This window comes from Pocillopora verrucosa, chromosome 9 (assembly GCF_036669915.1).
Source record: "Pocillopora verrucosa isolate sample1 chromosome 9, ASM3666991v2, whole genome shotgun sequence".
NCBI lineage: Eukaryota > Metazoa > Cnidaria > Anthozoa > Scleractinia > Pocilloporidae > Pocillopora > Pocillopora verrucosa.
This window is the reverse complement of record NC_089320.1, coordinates 10112954-10131502: the sequence shown is the minus strand read 5'-3', so window position 1 is coordinate 10131502 and position 18549 is coordinate 10112954. Positions and strand designations below refer to the sequence as shown.

The window sequence follows — 18549 nt, the reverse complement described above, 5'->3', positions numbered from 1 at the left end:
AAAAAATCCCTTGTAGCATTTTTATGCTATTAATTGTATCTTACTTAAATGCACAGCACTACATAAACGCGCCTCCTATGTTAATAAATTTGTTTATTTTCCTTGTCTCTACGGAACCTTCCCGTTCATTGAAAATGGTGTTTGTACCTTAATTTGAGCTCTGTTAATTGCCCAAGTTACCTTACGTAGGATCCATGATGTGCGCGTTGGGTTCGTTATTTTTGTTCTTTTATCCTTTCTTTCAGTTTTTTGCAATTCTCGGTTCCAAAAAAAGTTTAAGTTTTAGAAACTCTTTACAGTAGCCAATCTACAATGACCAAACGAAATTATCTTCTAATACCCCTTCCCCTTCCCCTTCCCCCCCCCTTCCCCTTCCCCCCCCCTACTAACACCACACTTTCTTTGGAAACTCACCCCCTTTATAAAAATCTTCAGCTCCTGTTTCCTTCGGCTTTCATTTAAAAATTTTTGTTGACGTCACTTACGATACATATATAAAGTGAAATGAAACATAAGCGAACTCATGAGCTGCAGAATTTCAGCGACTTAACAGATAACTTGCTTGAGTATTTTTGCTGGAGGTGGTGCTGAACTTGCTCTAAAACGGAGCAACACATATTTTTCCAATCTTCACGTCCTTCGATTCTCCTACACCACACAAAAAAAGGATGTTATTATGACATAGCCACAGGAAAATGTCCCCTTCCTTCGCAAAATCAGTCAATTTAGTAAGTTCAACAAAGTTGTTTAGTTCAAGCCCCACACGACTTTTATTCTTATTCACTCGTCCAGTCACAGTATCAAAAACTGACGTAATGCCATAAGCTTATCTAGGTCCTTACTCGCAATTCAGCTAACGATATTCTTGATGACTGGGGTGCTTTCTTTGCGCATTACAGCAATCCTTGGCGACAACGACGAGGAATTTTTTAAGTTTCTTCACCCAAAGGACTGTAATTAGTCTCCTTTATCAATAATGAAGATCAAGCATAATAAAATTAATACAATACCTGTCGAGAAATTTTAACACTTTCCATAACTGCTCTAAGTTTTTCATTCCAATAAGCTGTAACAAATACTCACTAAACACTTCAACATCTTCTTCTAAAGGAGCTGCAAGAAAAAAATATCCAAGGTCAAGAACTTATAGACTTTTAAGGAGCAATGTACCCACAAATGACCAAACGTTAACTTCATGACGCAAGTTGGAGAAGCGGTGATGGTAGAAGTTTGAGATACGATTTCTATTTTTTATTTACCAGTAACTGTTACTTCTACCAGAAGACAAATTACGAGCAGTCTCTTCTTTTCGGCAAAGTCCGTCGCGCAAGCAGAAAAAATCAATGGAAATAAAATTGATATTAGCACGCCGTGTAGAACTCTGCGTCTTACGGTCAGATTCCCATGCGGCTTGCCAACTGAACGTCATCTTTTTTTTATTCGCTGATCTTTTTTCACTCCCGCGACAGACTACACCGATAGGAGGGTATGCTCGTAGTCTTACTAGATGACAAGGCAAAATCTACCTTCATAAGCGGAAGTCCAGTCTGTAATTACTTTCTTTACATCACAAAGGGTAACAGCCTCTCCCAAACGCGCCTATATCAAGGAATATAGAATGTAATTCACTAGGATCAAACTAAGCCAGCAACACAGGATACAACATCTTTCAATATTTCTCGATCAACAGATGGAATGTTATAACTTGTTGCCCAGCACGTTTACCAACATTTAAAAAGTAATTCCAAGTTCATTTACTTTGTAAGGTTAAAACTATAAGATAACTAAGTCAAGAGAGAAGGCAAAAGCGGCCACTGAAAAACAACTCAGAGGAAGAACATCGTGTCATGGCTGCCACAAATAGTTACTTAATCTCAACTTCCAAGAAGTTACAGAAAATCTTCCTCCAGAGATGTTCCTAACTGTCGTCATCGTAATTCTATTTAACAGAATCTTGTCCTGAGACGACAACCGTTCTTGAGACGACTGAACAATGTTTGCCAAACATGGAGCGAGACAATGTAGTACACCAAGCTTGTAAATTAGTACTTATATTTTCGAGTAATAATGTGCCACTAGAGTAGTTTTCAAATGATGCTTTAAAACCAAATCCATTATCATATTAATCATAATCATAATGCAATTTCCGCAAATGTGATTGGTGCATTAGCTGCTTTATGTTTCACTAATCATTCTGTACTGTTGTAATCGGACTGCGTAATTCGACTGTAGTCGGAAACCTGTAATCGGACAGTTGAAGCAGCCAATCATACTAGGTCCACTCGGCTAAATCCACAAATCACAGAATTGATCACAATAACACTCATCCGAAAAACAACTGGGAAATTTTTAAGATAGAGGATTATTTACTTTAGACACTGTCTCTACCGGAGATGTTTGTCCTAAAGGTTTTTTTTTTTCGGTTATGATTAATTGGTAACAGGACCTCGTGTCGTCCAATTCTGTTAATCACTCGTACGATTTCAGACCGAATTGGACTCCACTCGGTCCTTTGACCATATTTATCACAAATAACATTCAGAACAAAGGGTAATATCATCATTAACCAAAGACATCACAAAGTAAAAACAAGCAACCTGCTTGAGGCGTAGAAAACATACTCCTAGAATACCAAGGCCCAGAAAAGTATAGTAAAAGGTATGCCATATGTTAACTAGTTGTACGTGTGACGGATACAGATTACAATTTTTGGTAGAAGAGCGAAAAAAAATTGTATAAGATTAGAAAAAACTAAATTTCGAGAATGGAATTTTCTGTTACCGAATGTAACTCTTTTCACGATAGAGAAGAAAAACAATTTGAAACACTCTCGTCTAAGACCATTTTGTTAGATCACGAGGTATTCTCTAGGCTACAGAAATTTGGTACCTGTTTAGGTGGAGCGATGATCTGACTTTTTCTTGTATTGTTTACATCCTCTGCTTGAAGTCTTGTCGTAAAAGTCCTTTCTGTTTTATGTTCAGATGCAAAATCTGAGAAATGATCACCAAGGCGTCCCTCGTGGACGTTAGAAGGAGCACCAAGCAAGTTTTTTTGTTTACAAGCCTGTTCTATTTCCTGTCTTACGTCTTCAGGAAGTGCTGCGAGAAATTCCGGATCAATTTGTGATGGGGAGGGCAACAAATCTGAAGCCCTTTGAGCCCCTTCTTCTGGCAAATGATTGTCTTCAAATAGAATCCGAGAGGGTTTTGAGGCTGCCTTGCCCTTCTTGTTTTTAATACTATTCTTTTGAGGGATTTGTTTCGGCGTGGTCTCATCTTCCTGAATGTGAGGTAAATAGTTCATCTGGTATTTTACACGAGCATATCAATCCTTAATAATACTTAAAACAGTCGTGCTCTCTAAAAGCTGGAATCCCCGTAATCAGAAAGGTGCGTGATTTGGACAATGGCGACATGTATGCTTACAGAAAGTGTCTTCCTGCAGACGGCATCTGTTACCGAATTTCTGTGTGAAGTTTAATTTAGTCGAACAAGTCAAACTTCTTTCATTACGCTGCGATTATAGAAATATCCCTACGCTCAAATTGATTAACAGCCTCATTTACAACATTGGAAACTCGATACAATGAGACCCCTAATGATTGCAAACAAAACATACTTCGACCCCACAACGATACAATCTTTCAAATAAAAATCCTGATGTATCGCATTTTACGATTACATTTTCCACTCCCTTAGCACCTCACGAATTCGAGGTGTCTCTGTATAATCAAATGGAGAAAGAAATATCTTATCAGCACGAATACAGCCCCAATTATAAACTTAAACGTACAAAAAGAGGCAAACCAACCTCTTGCCTTCCTGTTTTGGCCGCAGGAATTTTCTTATTTCTTGCAGCATATGATTTCTCGATACTCCTCCGAATGTCTTCAGGTAAAGCCTCGAGTACTGTCGGATCAATCTGTGACGGAGAGGGCAAGTATAGGCTCTCTCCCAAGTCGCCCGGCCTTTTCTCTGACCTAGAATTCCGAGCTTGCAGAGCGATCTGGGGCGAGAACTTTGGTAAAGGTGGAAGTGTCAACGCAGTGTCGCCTCTTTCCCGCACAGGGCTTTCTGCTGGTGACCTAAAGTGATTTTCTCCTTTGTTTTCAGGTGCTCTTTCAGAAGCAGAGGGTTCAGTAACATCTTCATTGTCACTCGATTGAGGTTTCATAAAATCAAAGAGTGATCTTGTGTTCTTATTGGAAGTACCAGCCTTTTTGTCGTTCAACTTGCTCACTTGAATTCCCATGCCCCGCATGTCCTCTGGCGTGACACTCAGTTGTTTTAGGAGTGCGTGACATTGTTTGGCTATGACTTGCGCCTCATCCGTGACTGTTGGTAAAGTGCAAGACCGAGCGATGTTATCACAGATTCCATGACCCATGAACTTTCTTGGAGTCGGCGCTCCCGCTTTGCGTACCTTCATCTGAATAAAGGGAAGAATAAAAAAATGTGCAGAAGTAATTGTCATCACACAAAAAACCAGAAACAAAAGGTAACAAAACCTCCAAGAAGATACATTCTGTGTCTTATACCTATTCACACCAGAAAAAGGTGTTTAGTTAAACCAGGTTTAACTGAATGAAATCGGCAACAAAAAACTGAAAACCTGAATTTTCCACAGGGTTCAAGAAATCACAAACTTTCTTTTTCACAGTGTTAAATTTGAAGTCGACAAGTTACATTAAAGAGCTTTCAAGAAGTAAAGAATTTTACTCCGTGTTTGACAAAACAGCTTTAAAACATGTTTACGCTTTGGTGTAAATGGGTAACAAGTCAACGACAACATACGAACTTGAAAATGACAAATAAACGGGTAACAAAATGTACACGTCCTGTTCTTTGTTCGACGCGTGCAGATATTTACGACAGTCATTTGCTTGACTTTCAAGAGAAAAACTACCTCTGAAACAAGTAAAACTCCAATACTATGTGCTACAGTATCTTATAGTCACTCATTTACCTTCAGGGTTATACATTTGCCCTTCATGCCAAGCGACTGAAGTCTTTTTTGTACTTCTTCGGCAAGTTCATCAACAAATGATTCCACCTCACTTTCCTACGGCAAAACGAAAACGTGAAGCAGCAAAAAAAAAGAGATATACAATTCTCCCCAGAAATACTCGATATCTTTCATCAGAGCTGTTAAACATGCACAAAGACAATGGTGATATAATCTCTTCCTTGAGTTCAACATGTGTGGCGTTCATAGAGAACCAAGGAGAAAACTGTTGACCATATCAGTATTCTTCAAACCGTCTTACAGGCCCTCAAAACACCTCTTAGCTTTTAAACCTTTCCAACTATGTGCCTTAGTTTTACCTTTGTGAAGCGGATTCCATAATTGATCTCTGCTGACACAGACTTTCTCTCTCGCTCAGTTTTAAGAGTTCTGTCATCAACACCACGGCAGGATTGGTATAAAGCAAGACCGGTCTTGGGTCCGAACTCGCGCTGTAATGTTTGACAACAGTACTTCTGTAAGTCAAAGCATGTTTCAACTCCCAAAGTTCGCAGCTTGTCTCTCATACTCCATCCAACTCCTGGGAGGTCTTCAACTTTCTGGGAGCCTGGGAAACAACAATAGAGAATGGTCATTAAAACAAAGGCCGGTGCAGAGTGATTACATACTCTTGTAAAAGCGGTAAATAACGAAAGAGTATCATACGCTTAAACAAAACACAAGTCAAACATTCGACAAAAAGACCATTACACATGGAAATGATTGGAGTAGCAGCATCAAACAAAATACGGGTAATACATTTTGTCAAAGATTCTAGGATTGGGTAGAGTAGATGTGAGAAAAATGTCTGATAACATAAGGCATCCTTATAACTTAAGCCATTTCAAGTTTCACTGAACAACTGCAAATGAAGATAGTCGCTTCTTCAGTGTTTTAAAACAGCTCAAAACGCGTCTGACTCGACGATCTCTGAGTTGTACTAAGAGTGTGAGATTTCTAGATAGAAACGTACCCATAAAAGTATTGACATCATCAGAAGGTGATAGGTAATAACATCCATCAGGTTTAGCCACTCTGGTGCACATTCTGGCCAGAAGAATATTAAATGAGACACCAACAGATGCTGTACAGCCGGTGGCTTCCTTGATCTCCCCGCGAATCTTCTCTGCGAGCTGTGTTGGTGTTTCATCCGCTGATAGTTAATAGTAATAGTTATAAATAATGGTAATAGGACTGAGTGGAGTCCAATTCGGTTTGTAATCAACAAACAAAATCGAACGACCGCGAAGCAGGAGTACAATTTGTTACTCAAGAGTATTTTCAAAAGGTGTCGAGAAAACCTTAAAATTTTATTATAAATGGGAATTGTGATTCAATCAAACTATATGACCAATTCGGAACTCCTACGTATACGTAATTGCGAATCGTTGGCACAATTAGCATCAGGCTCTTTGGTTTTAATCTGTCCTACAAACTAATGTATTCCAACTAATTTGATCTATCCAGTAAATGGCACTTTTCTCTGTTGATGTGCCGCAAACAAACAAGTAGTACGTTCAATTTTATCTTTACAAAAAGGTGAAAGGTGGCACAGTTCACCTTCGATATATTTAAAAAATCTGTTTCTAGAGTTTCAAAATCAAAACTTGACCAAATATACAAGACGTACAAACAAATTACCTTCCATGGTCTCTGACACGTCAATGTAAGCCTCATCACAGCTCACAGCCTCTATTTCATGACTATAGGTTACCAAAATATCATAAAGCCTTTGGGACACTTTGCGATATTCATTAAACTGGTATGGAACACAGTGGATATCAGGGCAGAGTTTACGAGCAGGGCCTAGGAACATGCCATTACGTACTCCAACGGCCCTTGCCTCGTAGCTACAGGAAGCGATCTCTGACATGGAGTTGAAGAATGATGCTGGTTTCATTGGTGAAATTTGTGGGTTACCAGCGGATGCTAAATTACCAAAACAAATATAAGCGTTTAGTTGTCTCATGCAAAACTGTAAGTACACTGTAAATTCTCTCTTAGGAAACTTTCTCTTTCAACAAATCTCCCTGAGCGTGCGTCAGCTCATCAGCGAATTTTTCAAATTTTTTCCAATGCTTGGATAATCTGCTGAGATCGATATTTTTCTCTTTTCTTTGGTAATTCTTGCGCATTCAAAAGATGTCACACTTGTAACTAATACTCTGTTCACACCAGCAAATTATGTTTAGTTAAACCGTGTTTAACTGAATGAAAATCAGAAACAGAGAACTGATAACCTGAATTTCTCCATAGGATTCAAGTAATTTCTGACGTGTATTTTCAATAGGCTACATCTGAAGTTGAAAAACAATGGTTTAAGCAGCTTCATTGAAGAAAAAAATTAAACTTTGTTTAACGAAACAGGTTTAAAACATGTTTAAGTGTGAATGGGGTATAAGTTCAATTCAGGATAGAGCAGTTTTCAGTTGGGTGTCAAAAAAACCAAAACCACAGTAATCACAATGACCAATCAGAGCAAAGGTTAACATCATCAAGGTAAAGACAGGCTACCGGCTGGAAGCACATGAAAACGTGAGTGGCTAAGTTGCAATTGGTTTAAGTTTTGCACTTGATTGGTTGAAATGGTGTCACAGGTTTTCGGACCAATCAAAGAGCAAAGTAAAGCAAAACCAAAGCAATCCAGGATTACTTTCAATTGAAGATTGCTCTATTCAAAAACTTCATTGCAACATTTTTGCCTGCAAATAAGAAGCCATTAATGTCCTTGCCCACCTTGTTCAGCTGATGAAGTGCTCTTCCCAGCATGACACACAGCAATGGGTTTGCCTCGGAGATGAGGCTGGTCTCTCAATGTTACAGAAACAAAGAATGAATCCATATCAATATGCATAATAACACGGCCATGTGGCCCTACCCGGCCACTCCCTCTACACTTCCACCCCTTGGCTGCACCAGACTTGATAAGATCACTTGTGTATTTCTTGAATTCTGCTCCCCATGTTGAAAGGTAATGCAGTCTGGAATTATTGTAGAATTCTGATACAAAGTTTGCATCACCAGCTCTGGGTAAGCTGATCGGTTTCTTGAACAATATGGAATCTTCAGTGTTATTTTTAGAGGTTGTTGTCTCTACAGTATCTTGCAAAGAAACATCACCTTTGTCTCCATCATAATTCCTCTTGAATCTTTCTTCTTCTTTACTATTGATTTCACTACTGATTTTGACTTCATAAGTCTCGGTTGACATATCTGTCCTCCTATTAATTGAGTCATTACCAGTAATACCAGTTCTGTTATCTTTATCATTACAAATATCTTGGTGTTGCAACTCTACTTCCTCAGGTGTCCTTGTGTATTGTGGTACAGAGGTACATGAAGATGACTTTTCTGCCATTGATCTACCCTCCCTTGATGTAACTGTTGTGTGTCCCCTTCCCTCAGCAGAAGGTCCCCTTCCCTCAGCAGAAGAGAGTGTGGAAGATGTCACAGTTGATGATAGTTTGGAAGTAAAATTCAAAACCTTCTGTGCAGCTTGGCGTGGTTGATAAAGAAGATAGTCATTAACAGGAAGCAATCTGACTGCTTTTATGCTGTCCAAAATCCAAGATGGATGCACTACTAGTTCATCTCTACAAAACAGTGACAGTTTTGATTGATTTCTTTTGTTAAGTTTCAAAGGATTTGATAGAATATTTGATCTTCATGGCATGATTCACCAATTTCAAAAATGTTCATATTTATTTAATTAGTAGTTAGACACTGTTGTCAATATTATTAATTTTGTTGTGTTGTGAATAATTCCAAAAATAGCTGTCTCACCCAGCCAGAAATAATTGACCCACTTCAAATCAGTAATCCTAACTAGCTTAGACATCAACTGTTATAAATCTATGGTTTTTTAGGGGTTTTACCAAAGAAAACTCAAAACACTTTTGACAAAAAGAAAATAAATGGATGTAGTTCAACACTTTAACATTACAACAATATAATGATCAGGCCAGGTTACCTTGAGAAAGATGTTATGATAGCACAAAAACTACAGTAACTTTAAGTAGGTTTTACCTATCTTTGTATTTCAAATCATTAACAATGTAAAATTTACCTTATCTCTTGGATTTTGCTGTTTGGTAGGTTTGTTGCAATGATATGTGTCACTGAACGCTTTGTGTAGTATTGTTGACAACTTCCACCATATGAGTACACCAGGCGTCGCAATTCATCTGCTGATGGCTCTGTAAAAATATCGAAAGTGATAGACTCTAAATTTTGATCACAGCTTCAGTTGGTGTCAAGGTATTACAGAAGGAAAATTAGCATCTATCCAATGTCTATGAGCAATTTTCTGTTAGACCTTTTGCAATGTACGGACAATGGACAATGTATGGACATGGACATTGTGTGGACAATGGCTTTGATGCGTATTAAAAGAAAATCATAAATATAATTGGCCCTTAATGATTGATGTAGCAAAAAACTATTATTCCAAAAAAAAATTAATCAGTTACTCTGTTTGTAAACATTAGAATCACCTGTGTATCCATTGATGTGAATAACTACTTTCTCAAAGATCTTAGGTACATTGCTACAAAGGAGATATTATTACAATGCGTTAATCAATATAATTCTTAGATTAAAATATTCTGTCAGTGGTGGCAGTCAAAGCAATCCATGGTTGAAATTACATCTATAACTGTGGAAATTTATAGACCTGGACCCAGTTGTATAAAGGGCAGATAACGCTATCTAACAGATAAATTGCCATCCAGCGGATAAGTGATAGCAAAACATATGGCATTATCCACCAGATAGAGACTTAAACAGTCAATAGTGTTATCCGACCTTTGAACAACCAGGCTCTGCATGTAGCTGTAATGACAGTAAGGCTATTGTAGCCATGCATCATTGCTGTAATGGGAAGCGCAATCTTGATCTTTGAACAATAAACATTTCAATAATCCAAACATGACAAATTTGTCTTGATTACTAGTTAATGAAAATTTTTTTCCTATTGGAGCTGTGAGCCAAGGATAACATAAATGAATGGTTCACGGTCAAGTTCACCTTTGCAGAAGCAATAAAGTAAAGTTACACAGCCTCAGCTGTATAATTGGAGGTTTGGGAAATTTGAGAGGCTTATTTTTGTTAGCATGAAAAATATCCTTTATTGTTTATCCATGATTAATTAAATTTTAATCTATTTGAAATAATTAAAGAGCTTAAAGAAGTGAACTTTCATTTCATTGTTTGCACATAACACCTCTACTGCCAAAAATTCTTTAGTTTGGTTTATGCATTACAGATATTTTGTCAAGTAGACAGCAAAATTATATCAAAATACGATTTAATATTTTGTAACAAGGTGAAGACAAAAAGAAAACAAAAAAATTAAATAAATAAATGATAACTTACACATCTTGGCGTCCTTTTGGACCAACATCCTCTTTGAACTGAACATCTAGTTTCTGTACCTTTACTTGCATATACTCACCCTACATGTTTTCAACATTAGCAATACGTTGAAAATGAACCTCAACCCTCTAAAACAATTTCATTTACATAGAAAAACATTCGTTATTAAGTCAACCCAAGCAGCTTAAAAAAACAATCCTAGGGTTGAATTTACCCTTCTCCCATCTAACCCTAACAGATATATTTTGAATCGATCCCCATGAGGAATCGCACATCACACCTTCGGATTCCTTAGTTTTTAGGCAGGTCCACATCAGCTGTAAAGTTGCGCAAATTTTAACCTGCGTTATCAAATAAAGTTATGTATGTATGTATGTATGTAGTTGGGGAGTCAGAATATTTTCTTCGTCAAGTTCGTGACAAGACGCAAAAAAAAGCTTCGATATGTTCCTTCACTCAATTGAATGGTGCTCCAACACGGTAACTCTAGGCCATACAAATTCACTCATTAAGAAAAGAAAAATGGGAACTTACGTGGCCGCTCCAATCGACTTTAAACTCTTTTTTGGCATCTTTCTTCCTTTTTGAAGCACTTCTTCCCAAATTCAATGCGGTCATAGTGTAGAAAAATCGAAGAAACTAAAATTAAAAACTACTGTTTGACTTCAAGCTGAAGAAATATTAAGGATTGGGGAGGCTGTTCGCGGGAAATTATGTTTGTCCGCCATTTTTACTCAGCTAGTACCCAGACTCTTGACGGAGCTTAAACATTAAGTTGAGGCTGCTCAAGATGAGCTAAGGTATCATTCTCGTTGCTAAGTAACATAGTAAAGTCAAAAGCTAGAGAGCAAAATGTCGGATTTCGAAGACGAGGAGGGAGTCGATGAACCAGTATTAGATGACGAAAACGAGGAGGAAGGAACCGAAGAGGAGGAGGTAATTATGTCGCAAAACATTTCCTCCTATTTCCTTTGTTTGCTCTGTTTGCCAAAATGTCAGTGGGTCAAGACAACTTTACACCGGTCGAACTGGAAAGTATTTTCAAACCCTCTTACATTTTGGCGCGCTCTTGATCGGCTTTTCTTGTGACTTCAGAAACCTCCAGAGAATCCCCTCACTGAGGAAATGTTAGCCGACAGCCTTTCTTTGATGTGCAAAACTGGAGACGGATTGGCACATGCATATGTAAGACTTGACGTCCACGAAAAGTAAGTCCTATTGGAGGTATAGTCCTATCACCGAGATCTGATCAACAATTCTCCCTCCCAGTTACGATGCATTCCTTTTAAACTAGCAAAGAGAATTTATTTTTACATGACAAAAACCCGTACTATTGTATCATCATTGCAAGGAGAAATTATATGTTCATTCGCCTCTGAAAGTTGAGGTGTTTTGAACCATAATTGCTTTCAAGTTTATTTTAACTGGCAGGCTAGACCGGTCCCCTAAGAGAAATAACTCTGTTGTCTATGAGAAATGTCCGCTCAGATTTATAAATTAAAGAGAACCATCACCAAAGCTAAGTATGGGGTTTTTTAATTGATTCCTCTGACTTACCAATTGAAAATAATTTATAGAATCCTCAGTGGCCAACAAAATTCAAACATCAAAATATTAGGGAAGAGTTTAATTGTTTTGTCAAAGGTGTGGAGCAAAGAAAAAATACCATGCAAGGAATTCAATTGACCTCCACATTTCTCAGCTGGCTGATGCTTTAATTGCCAGGCTACAGTGAACACAATGGTGAGCTTAGTACTATACTTAGCAGGTTCATACATTACAAGTGTTCTGTATACTTCAGGGAAATTCAGCATTGTCAAAAGGATAGTGCATTTGACATTTGACAATCTTATGTAAGGTACTTCCTTTCGTATTTGCAAAAATATATATTGTAAAAGAGGTTATTGCTCATCATGGTGGTAAGGAATAATGAACACAATGATGAGCTTAGTACTATACTTAGCAGGTTCATACATTACAAGTGTTCTGTATACTTCAGGGAAATTCAGCATTGTCAAAAGGATAGTGCATTTGACATTTGACAATCTTATGTAAGGTACTTCCTTTCGTATTTGCAAAAATATATATTGTAAAAGAGGTTATTGCTCATCATGGTGGTAAGGAATAATAAACCGTCTAATTGTTTGTCTCACCATGTGGTCACTTGAGATGTAGATTACAACAATTAGACTGCTTACTACTAGTCTTTGTTAGGGGATGGTGTTGACTGCCACCTGTTACTATTTGTATCATGGCAATCTAATGCAATTGGCGAATTTCTTGTTTTTGTAACCTTCTGTACAAAGGAGGAAGGATAACCCTTACAAAAAAGAACAGATGACAAATGTCTCTTTTCCTCTGAGATGATTGATGGTTTTGTCATGAGACACTTTGCCTGGTCATATGAACATGTGACAATACCAGGCTTTACTGATTGAGGGTAGTATGAATCATACGCTACTGGTAAGTACTGATCAGTGTGAGTTGGTTTTCTGTATAGACACTGGTGTTCAGGCATCTGTCTGGTTCCGTCATAACTGGCATGTCAAGAAAGGCAATCTTGTTGCCTTTCCCAATTTCCAAGGTGAATTGGATGTTAGGTTGATAACTATTGAGATGCTGTAAGAAACAGTTGATATAATTGCAATCTTGGATGGTGAAGGTGTTATCAACGTAGTGCTTCCAGGTCTTGGGTTTCTGAGCTGTGGATTCTATTGCTTGTTCTTCAAATACCTCCATAACTGCAGAAACTGTGCTCCCCATGGCTGCACCCTCCATTTGTACGTAGAAAGGCTAGTCTTCATCATCCCCTGATGAAGACTAGCAGTAAGCAGTTGAAACACTGGGACCTTCATCTCAAGTGACTACATTGTGATACAAACAATTAAACAGTTTACTATTAAAAAATTATAGTTGATACATTGGACCTAATGTTTACTTTCCAACAGGGAGCTGACAGATATTAGTATACTCAACTGCTTTATTCATTTGAGATATGTGGTAAGCAGTAGTTATTCTCATAAGCTTTTTCATTATTTGAAATTTTGTACCAGCAGTTTTTGGAGAAAACTGTAAGGCTTAGAGCTTGCATTGAAAGGAATGTCTTTGCTGAATCTTTTACAGGATGTCAGTGGAAATCAGTTGATGGATATTTCTTCACTTAACTCATTAACTCACCTACTTACACTGAAGGCAGACAGGAATACCTTGCACTCAGCCAAACTTGATGAGGTTGGTACTGTGTTAGAATTATGATGATTTATGCAGTTATGTCAATGATTCTGATTGGTTATTATTTACTTGCATTCATTTCTGTTCATACGTCTTTTGCTTTGGTTTCTTCGCTATGTAATTTACATTGTTCAGTTTCTATTAGTAAATCACCAAAAATAGAGACTTCAATGACTTCCTTGTAACATAATGAAGATAGTAAATGGAAAATGTCACAATTTGTGGGTTTCCATTTAGATGACTCAAAAGCATTTGATATGTGTAAACTGTATAATTATTGTGTTTATCTTTTGACAGTTACCATATCTACAAATTGCAAGTTTTGCCAACAATAAAATTATGGATACAGAGGGTATCAATCATCCCTTGTTAGAACAATTAAACTTATCATGTAAGTATTTGTACAATCTTGGGAGAATTTTGGTACACAAACAATATACAACACCCATTCTGACCATAAATTAATGAGTGCAGATGTAAATCATTATTCCAGTTGTCTATTCAACAAAATGTGGTAAGAACATCAGTTTCACAGTCGCTGCATCTAGAGTGGCACTTTGTTGTTCTTAACACATTTTGACATCATCTGTGATCTGAACAGTATCGAATCTATTTGTTTTTCATGATGAAAAAACAAATGTTGTTAATGAATAAATTGGGAAGCATATTAGTAAGTATTCGCTTTGTTACTCACTTAATAATACACGTGTTTGCATGCCTTGTGTAAGTGACATTTTCCTTCCTTCCTGATTCATCAACAACTCAAATCAAGCAAATCTGCTACTGTTCGTTGTTCAGTAAATTCATTCAGCATAACATTGTGTTATTCAGTGTATAATTCTGAAATCCTATATTTCATTATCGTTTGATTAAACAGCCTTGTGCTTCACATATATTGTTTGAAAATGAAATTTATACCTGGGAATTGATAATTCAAACATGCTTGTAAACATACATATATCTCTGCCTTAACCCTCTGCAGCCCCAAAGAATGACTAACAACTAATTTCTTCCTATATAATCACCCCTGAGTTTAGAAATTAAGTCACAAGAAAGAAAATGTTCACCAACTAAGGAAGTTCTTGATTGTTAAGTAAATTCTCCTTGACAGCACTTCAGGAAATGTTTAGTCATGGATATGGAGACTATGCATACTGATGTTTGGGTGCAAAGGGTTAAGGTGACTTTTGCTTCCCTTTTTATCAAGTTTTCTTCATGAAAACTTTTCTTTGAACTTCAAATGATCAAGAAATAAACCATTTTACAGTCAGAATAGCATTTTGAAGTGAGAGGATCGGAACATTTTAAATTTTAGGCAATTGGAATTTAGTAGGACTTATTAACTGTCATATTCTTTTGAATCTGAACCAGTCAATGAGATAGTAGAAGTAACAGGCTTTGATCCAGTCAAGTTGGACAGACTAAGGGTAATGGAACTACGAGGAAATAAACTCATGACCACTGTGGGACTTTCTAGTCTTCCTAACCTAAAGGAGTTATACTTGGTAAGATTTTACATACTGCTTGTATTTTTTGTTAAATGATGACTTTAATAAAGCTGTGTTGTCATGCTTACTAGAATGAAAGAAGCAGTACTTTCATTACTGTTTATGTATCATGAAGTTAGATCCTACATCTTGAAAATACATTCTAAATTTGTTAAATCTCTCATTTGCAATTTAATTGTGTTAACAGTCTTGATCCCCAGCCATCCTCATTCATTCTAAGCCTATTATTTCCCCTTATCTTTTCTTTCTTAGTGAACTAACTATTTTTAACTTCAAGTTATTTTAGTTAACCATGTCAAAGTCACTCAAAATATAGTACTGCCTGGTGTCTTTAACAGGCATTTAGATTTCATCCATCCCATGGTAATTTTCTTCTCTATTTTTAATAAATTTTATTATTGTTATTATTATTGTTAAACTTATTATTATTAGTATCATTATTTCAATTATTATTTTTTGTTTTATATATCATTATTATTTTAGGGGTTGTAAATCAATGATGTCATCATTGACTAAGTTTCATTATTCTTAGGCTGCAAACACCATAAGAACTCTTGAGGGGCTGGACAGGTTGGAACATCTTGCAAGTTTACATCTGCGTGACAACCAGATTGAGAAGTTGGATGGTTTTTCAGAAAACATGAAAAACCTTCAGTACCTTAACTTGAGGTACATGTAACAATCCAAAGCTTCCTTAAGTATTTTCTTCACTTTTCAGGCCATTTTATTGATACAGAAGGAAATGTCCTTTCATAGAAAATAGATCATGTGTGACACAGTATGGGATACTTTTATATTTTCTCTTATGGCAGTATGCACAATACAACAGTATATATACGAGTACTAGTGACCAAAAGGTGTAAATACAACTTAGGATTTTTGATGTAAAACATGACAGAGAAGGAAGTAAGGTAGATTGGAGAATTTTTCAAGTTCATATATAGCATTGGCACTGATGCATGGGCTAGTTTTTCTTCTACATGTAAGCATTAATTGTTTCAATTGAATCCTTTTTAAACTGAGGACACAAACTGTTCTAAACTTCACTGTTGAGAGTATATGGAAAGATCAAACAAAATACGATGTTTTTCTCTTCATCAGGGGTAATAATGTCACTGACATGAAGGAAATTGCCAAACTCAAATGTTTACCACTGTTGAGGGCATTACTTTTAATGGGTAAGTAAACCAAAAATTGTCATCACCAATGATACACATTAATATTGAGACCTGAAGTGTTATCTTTCTTAAATGTAAAAATGGAATTTCATTCAATTGAACTGTATTTGTGTGTCAATACTTTGAACTCTTAAACTATCCTAAACTGGTCAAGATTTTGCTCTTAGTTCATTACCAAATAACCACTGCCATCTTTTTGTGACTGAACTTCATGTAAGTCAATGCATTAGTTTCAATAATGACACTGATAAGTGAAGTGCCGCTGCAGAGATATTGCCTCCTTCTTCCGTTGCTACCTCAACTGCATCGTCCCTTTAATACTTTTGAAAAGGAGATTTAACAACATAAGAAGAACCCTTTAAAATTTACCTTGCACCCACCATTTAGCTTCATTGCTTGTTTGGTAGTAGCACCTTACTAGTGTATGAAAGGCACAGGTTCAACTCCTGTTGCAGCCTTACTTTATTTAAGCTCCTTTTCTACAATTGCTTAGCATCTATAAGGATCATTTCTCTGCTTAAACATAAAAACTGTTTTCTATATTTTACTTTTATGTCTTCAAACACAATAATATTAATATTTTCCTCTTTCCTGTGAAATGCCTCATTATAGGAAATTAACAATGCACTTTATTAATGCTAAAAATGACTGGAAATGCTGCTGTTTTTTTCCTCTAAATATGCATTTTGAGATGTTTGTATTACAGCAAATTCAGGTAAAAAAAAGTAACATGCAGATCATTTTAAAAAAAATTGGCATTAATTTGATGCATGTAATCCTAACTTTTTGAAAATCCCATTAATTCTGTGTAACTTGGGTTTTCTTCACCTTGTTAACATGCATCATTAATTTCCTATAATAAGGTTGATATATATCTGACATATGTCACCAAATAATATTTGTTAAGAATATACATGATTGTATTTGTGTCCCTGTAGAATGCCCGGTGTCAGATGAGGATGATTATCGCATAGAAGTGCTGATCAGTCTACGGAGACTGGAAAGGCTGGACAAAGATGAGTACACAGATGATGAGAGACAAGAGGCAGAAGAGGTTAGTAACTCTCACCCTTATTTATTCATCATATCACTGGAGCTACATGAAAATAAAATTCTATCTTAGCTTTATAATGACTGTTTTCTATTAATAGAAACCAACACTAAACATACACTAATGTACACAATATGGAGTACAATTTTTAGTATAGCCCTAGCAAAGATTTATCACTTTATCATATTTATTTTCAAATTCACAGATTTATGAACAAAGAAGACAAGAAGAAGCATTAGCAGTAAGTGCTGAAATAAAAGAGTAGTTTGAATTTTTTTATCTAACAAGTTCTACCGTGAATCTCAGCCAATTTAAATTATTTGACCAAACAATGTTATGGTTGTGTTAATGTCTCAGTTATTCATGGTGAACTGTCCTTCTTTATAGGCTGGGACCCAAGAAGTTATACACACAGATGATGATGACTAACAGAATAGTAATAAGACAGTTGTGTAATTAATACACTTTTTATGAACCAGTGACCAAGTACATTAAGTGTGAATTTGTGATTTGTTTTGTGGTATTGCAATCTAACTAGTCTCAGACACATTGTAAATAAAAATCTGCAAGATGACTTGGTGTAAAAAGATCGCAATTTCATATTATTTATTTAATAACTTTCAGAAAGGGATTATTGTTGCTTTGACTTTTTCCCTTCCGAGACTCATTTATATTAAGTATCATTTTCTTCTAATGTTAGATATATGACATCATTGCAAATTCAACTAATACAGCCGTTGTACTGTCTGCTCATTAAGGTCTTAACATAACTTACAAAAATAGTATTGTAAATAATTTTTTAAGAAATTTGTTATGATTTTGATCTCTCTGTCCATATACTTCAGAGCACTTGTAACATGTAAAGTCATCTTTAAGGTTTTTATTCTATTGAAAACAGTGCTTATTTTGTTCTACTCTTTTAAAACATCAAGTACATTTCTGTAATGGCACAATTTATACTCAGTTCAAAATTCAGTGGAATCTGCTCTTATTTTTCAGTGATGAACAATACAAGGTATTTTTGAATAATCTATACCTTCTGTTGTCATTGTATTGTGAGAAGCCATTAATTCAACATGAACAATGCATAAATAATTAAGTTGTCATGGTCACAGTGACCAGTGCTGCTTCTGATTGAAATCTTACAAAATTCACAGAAAGGAAGATGACAGTGACTGAAAGAGCAACTGTAGTACTTGTC

The 18549-nt window shown here is 36.3% G+C and overlaps 2 protein-coding genes across 4 annotated transcripts; one reads left to right on the top strand and one right to left on the bottom strand.

Annotated features, from left to right (window-relative positions):
- Positions 1-395: 395 nt before the first annotated feature.
- LOC131793877 (DNA repair protein REV1) lies at positions 396-11100 on the bottom strand. 3 transcript variants are annotated; one of them, XM_059111382.2, is made up of 14 exons: positions 10915-11100; positions 10381-10460; positions 9501-9553; positions 9074-9203; positions 7744-8600; positions 6649-6936; positions 5981-6160; positions 5328-5575; positions 4969-5064; positions 3814-4431; positions 2890-3282; positions 1527-1599; positions 1011-1113; positions 396-648 (listed from the first exon to the last, which is right to left on the bottom strand). In XM_059111382.2, exons 1-14 carry the CDS (start codon positions 10996-10998, stop codon positions 522-524), a joined length of 3330 nt encoding a protein of 1109 aa, XP_058967365.2. In that variant the 5' UTR covers positions 10999-11100; the 3' UTR covers positions 396-521. The 3 variants fall into 3 exon arrangements, with proteins under 3 accessions (XP_058967365.2, XP_066028703.1, XP_058967366.2); XM_066172606.1 differs by having other exon boundaries at positions 399-965; positions 1084-1113; XM_059111383.2 differs by having other exon boundaries at positions 399-648; positions 1084-1113.
- Positions 11101-11188: 88 nt separating this feature from the next.
- On the top strand, positions 11189-17922 carry LOC131793889 (leucine-rich repeat-containing protein 23). The gene is made up of 11 exons (XM_059111395.2): positions 11189-11316; positions 11476-11588; positions 13329-13380; positions 13504-13611; positions 13909-14002; positions 14983-15116; positions 15652-15788; positions 16221-16297; positions 17236-17351; positions 17554-17589; positions 17736-17922. The coding sequence occupies exons 1-11, from the start codon at positions 11233-11235 to the stop codon at positions 17775-17777; spliced, it is 993 nt and encodes a 330-aa protein (XP_058967378.2). The 5' UTR covers positions 11189-11232; the 3' UTR covers positions 17778-17922.
- The last annotated feature ends 627 nt before the right edge of the window (positions 17923-18549 follow it).

Excerpts from the sequence above, each read along its gene's own strand:
- LOC131793877 (XM_059111382.2), bottom strand. The coding sequence starts at position 10,998 with ATGACCGCATTGAATTTGGGAAGAAGTGCTTCAAAAAGGAAGAAAGAT. Across the intron at positions 6,937-7,743 it reads CACTTCATCAGCTGAACAAG|CATCCGCTGGTAACCCACAA; the intron begins GTGGGCAAGGAC and ends TTGGTAATTTAG. Across the intron at positions 4,432-4,968 it reads GCAAATGTATAACCCTGAAG|ATGAAGGTACGCAAAGCGGG; the intron begins GTAAATGAGTGA and ends CCCTTTATTCAG.
- LOC131793889 (XM_059111395.2), top strand. The coding sequence starts at position 11,233 with ATGTCGGATTTCGAAGACGAGGAGGGAGTCGATGAACCAGTATTAGAT. Across the intron at positions 11,589-13,328 it reads AGACTTGACGTCCACGAAAA|GGAGCTGACAGATATTAGTA; the intron begins GTAAGTCCTATT and ends ACTTTCCAACAG. Across the intron at positions 15,117-15,651 it reads ACCTAAAGGAGTTATACTTG|GCTGCAAACACCATAAGAAC; the intron begins GTAAGATTTTAC and ends CATTATTCTTAG.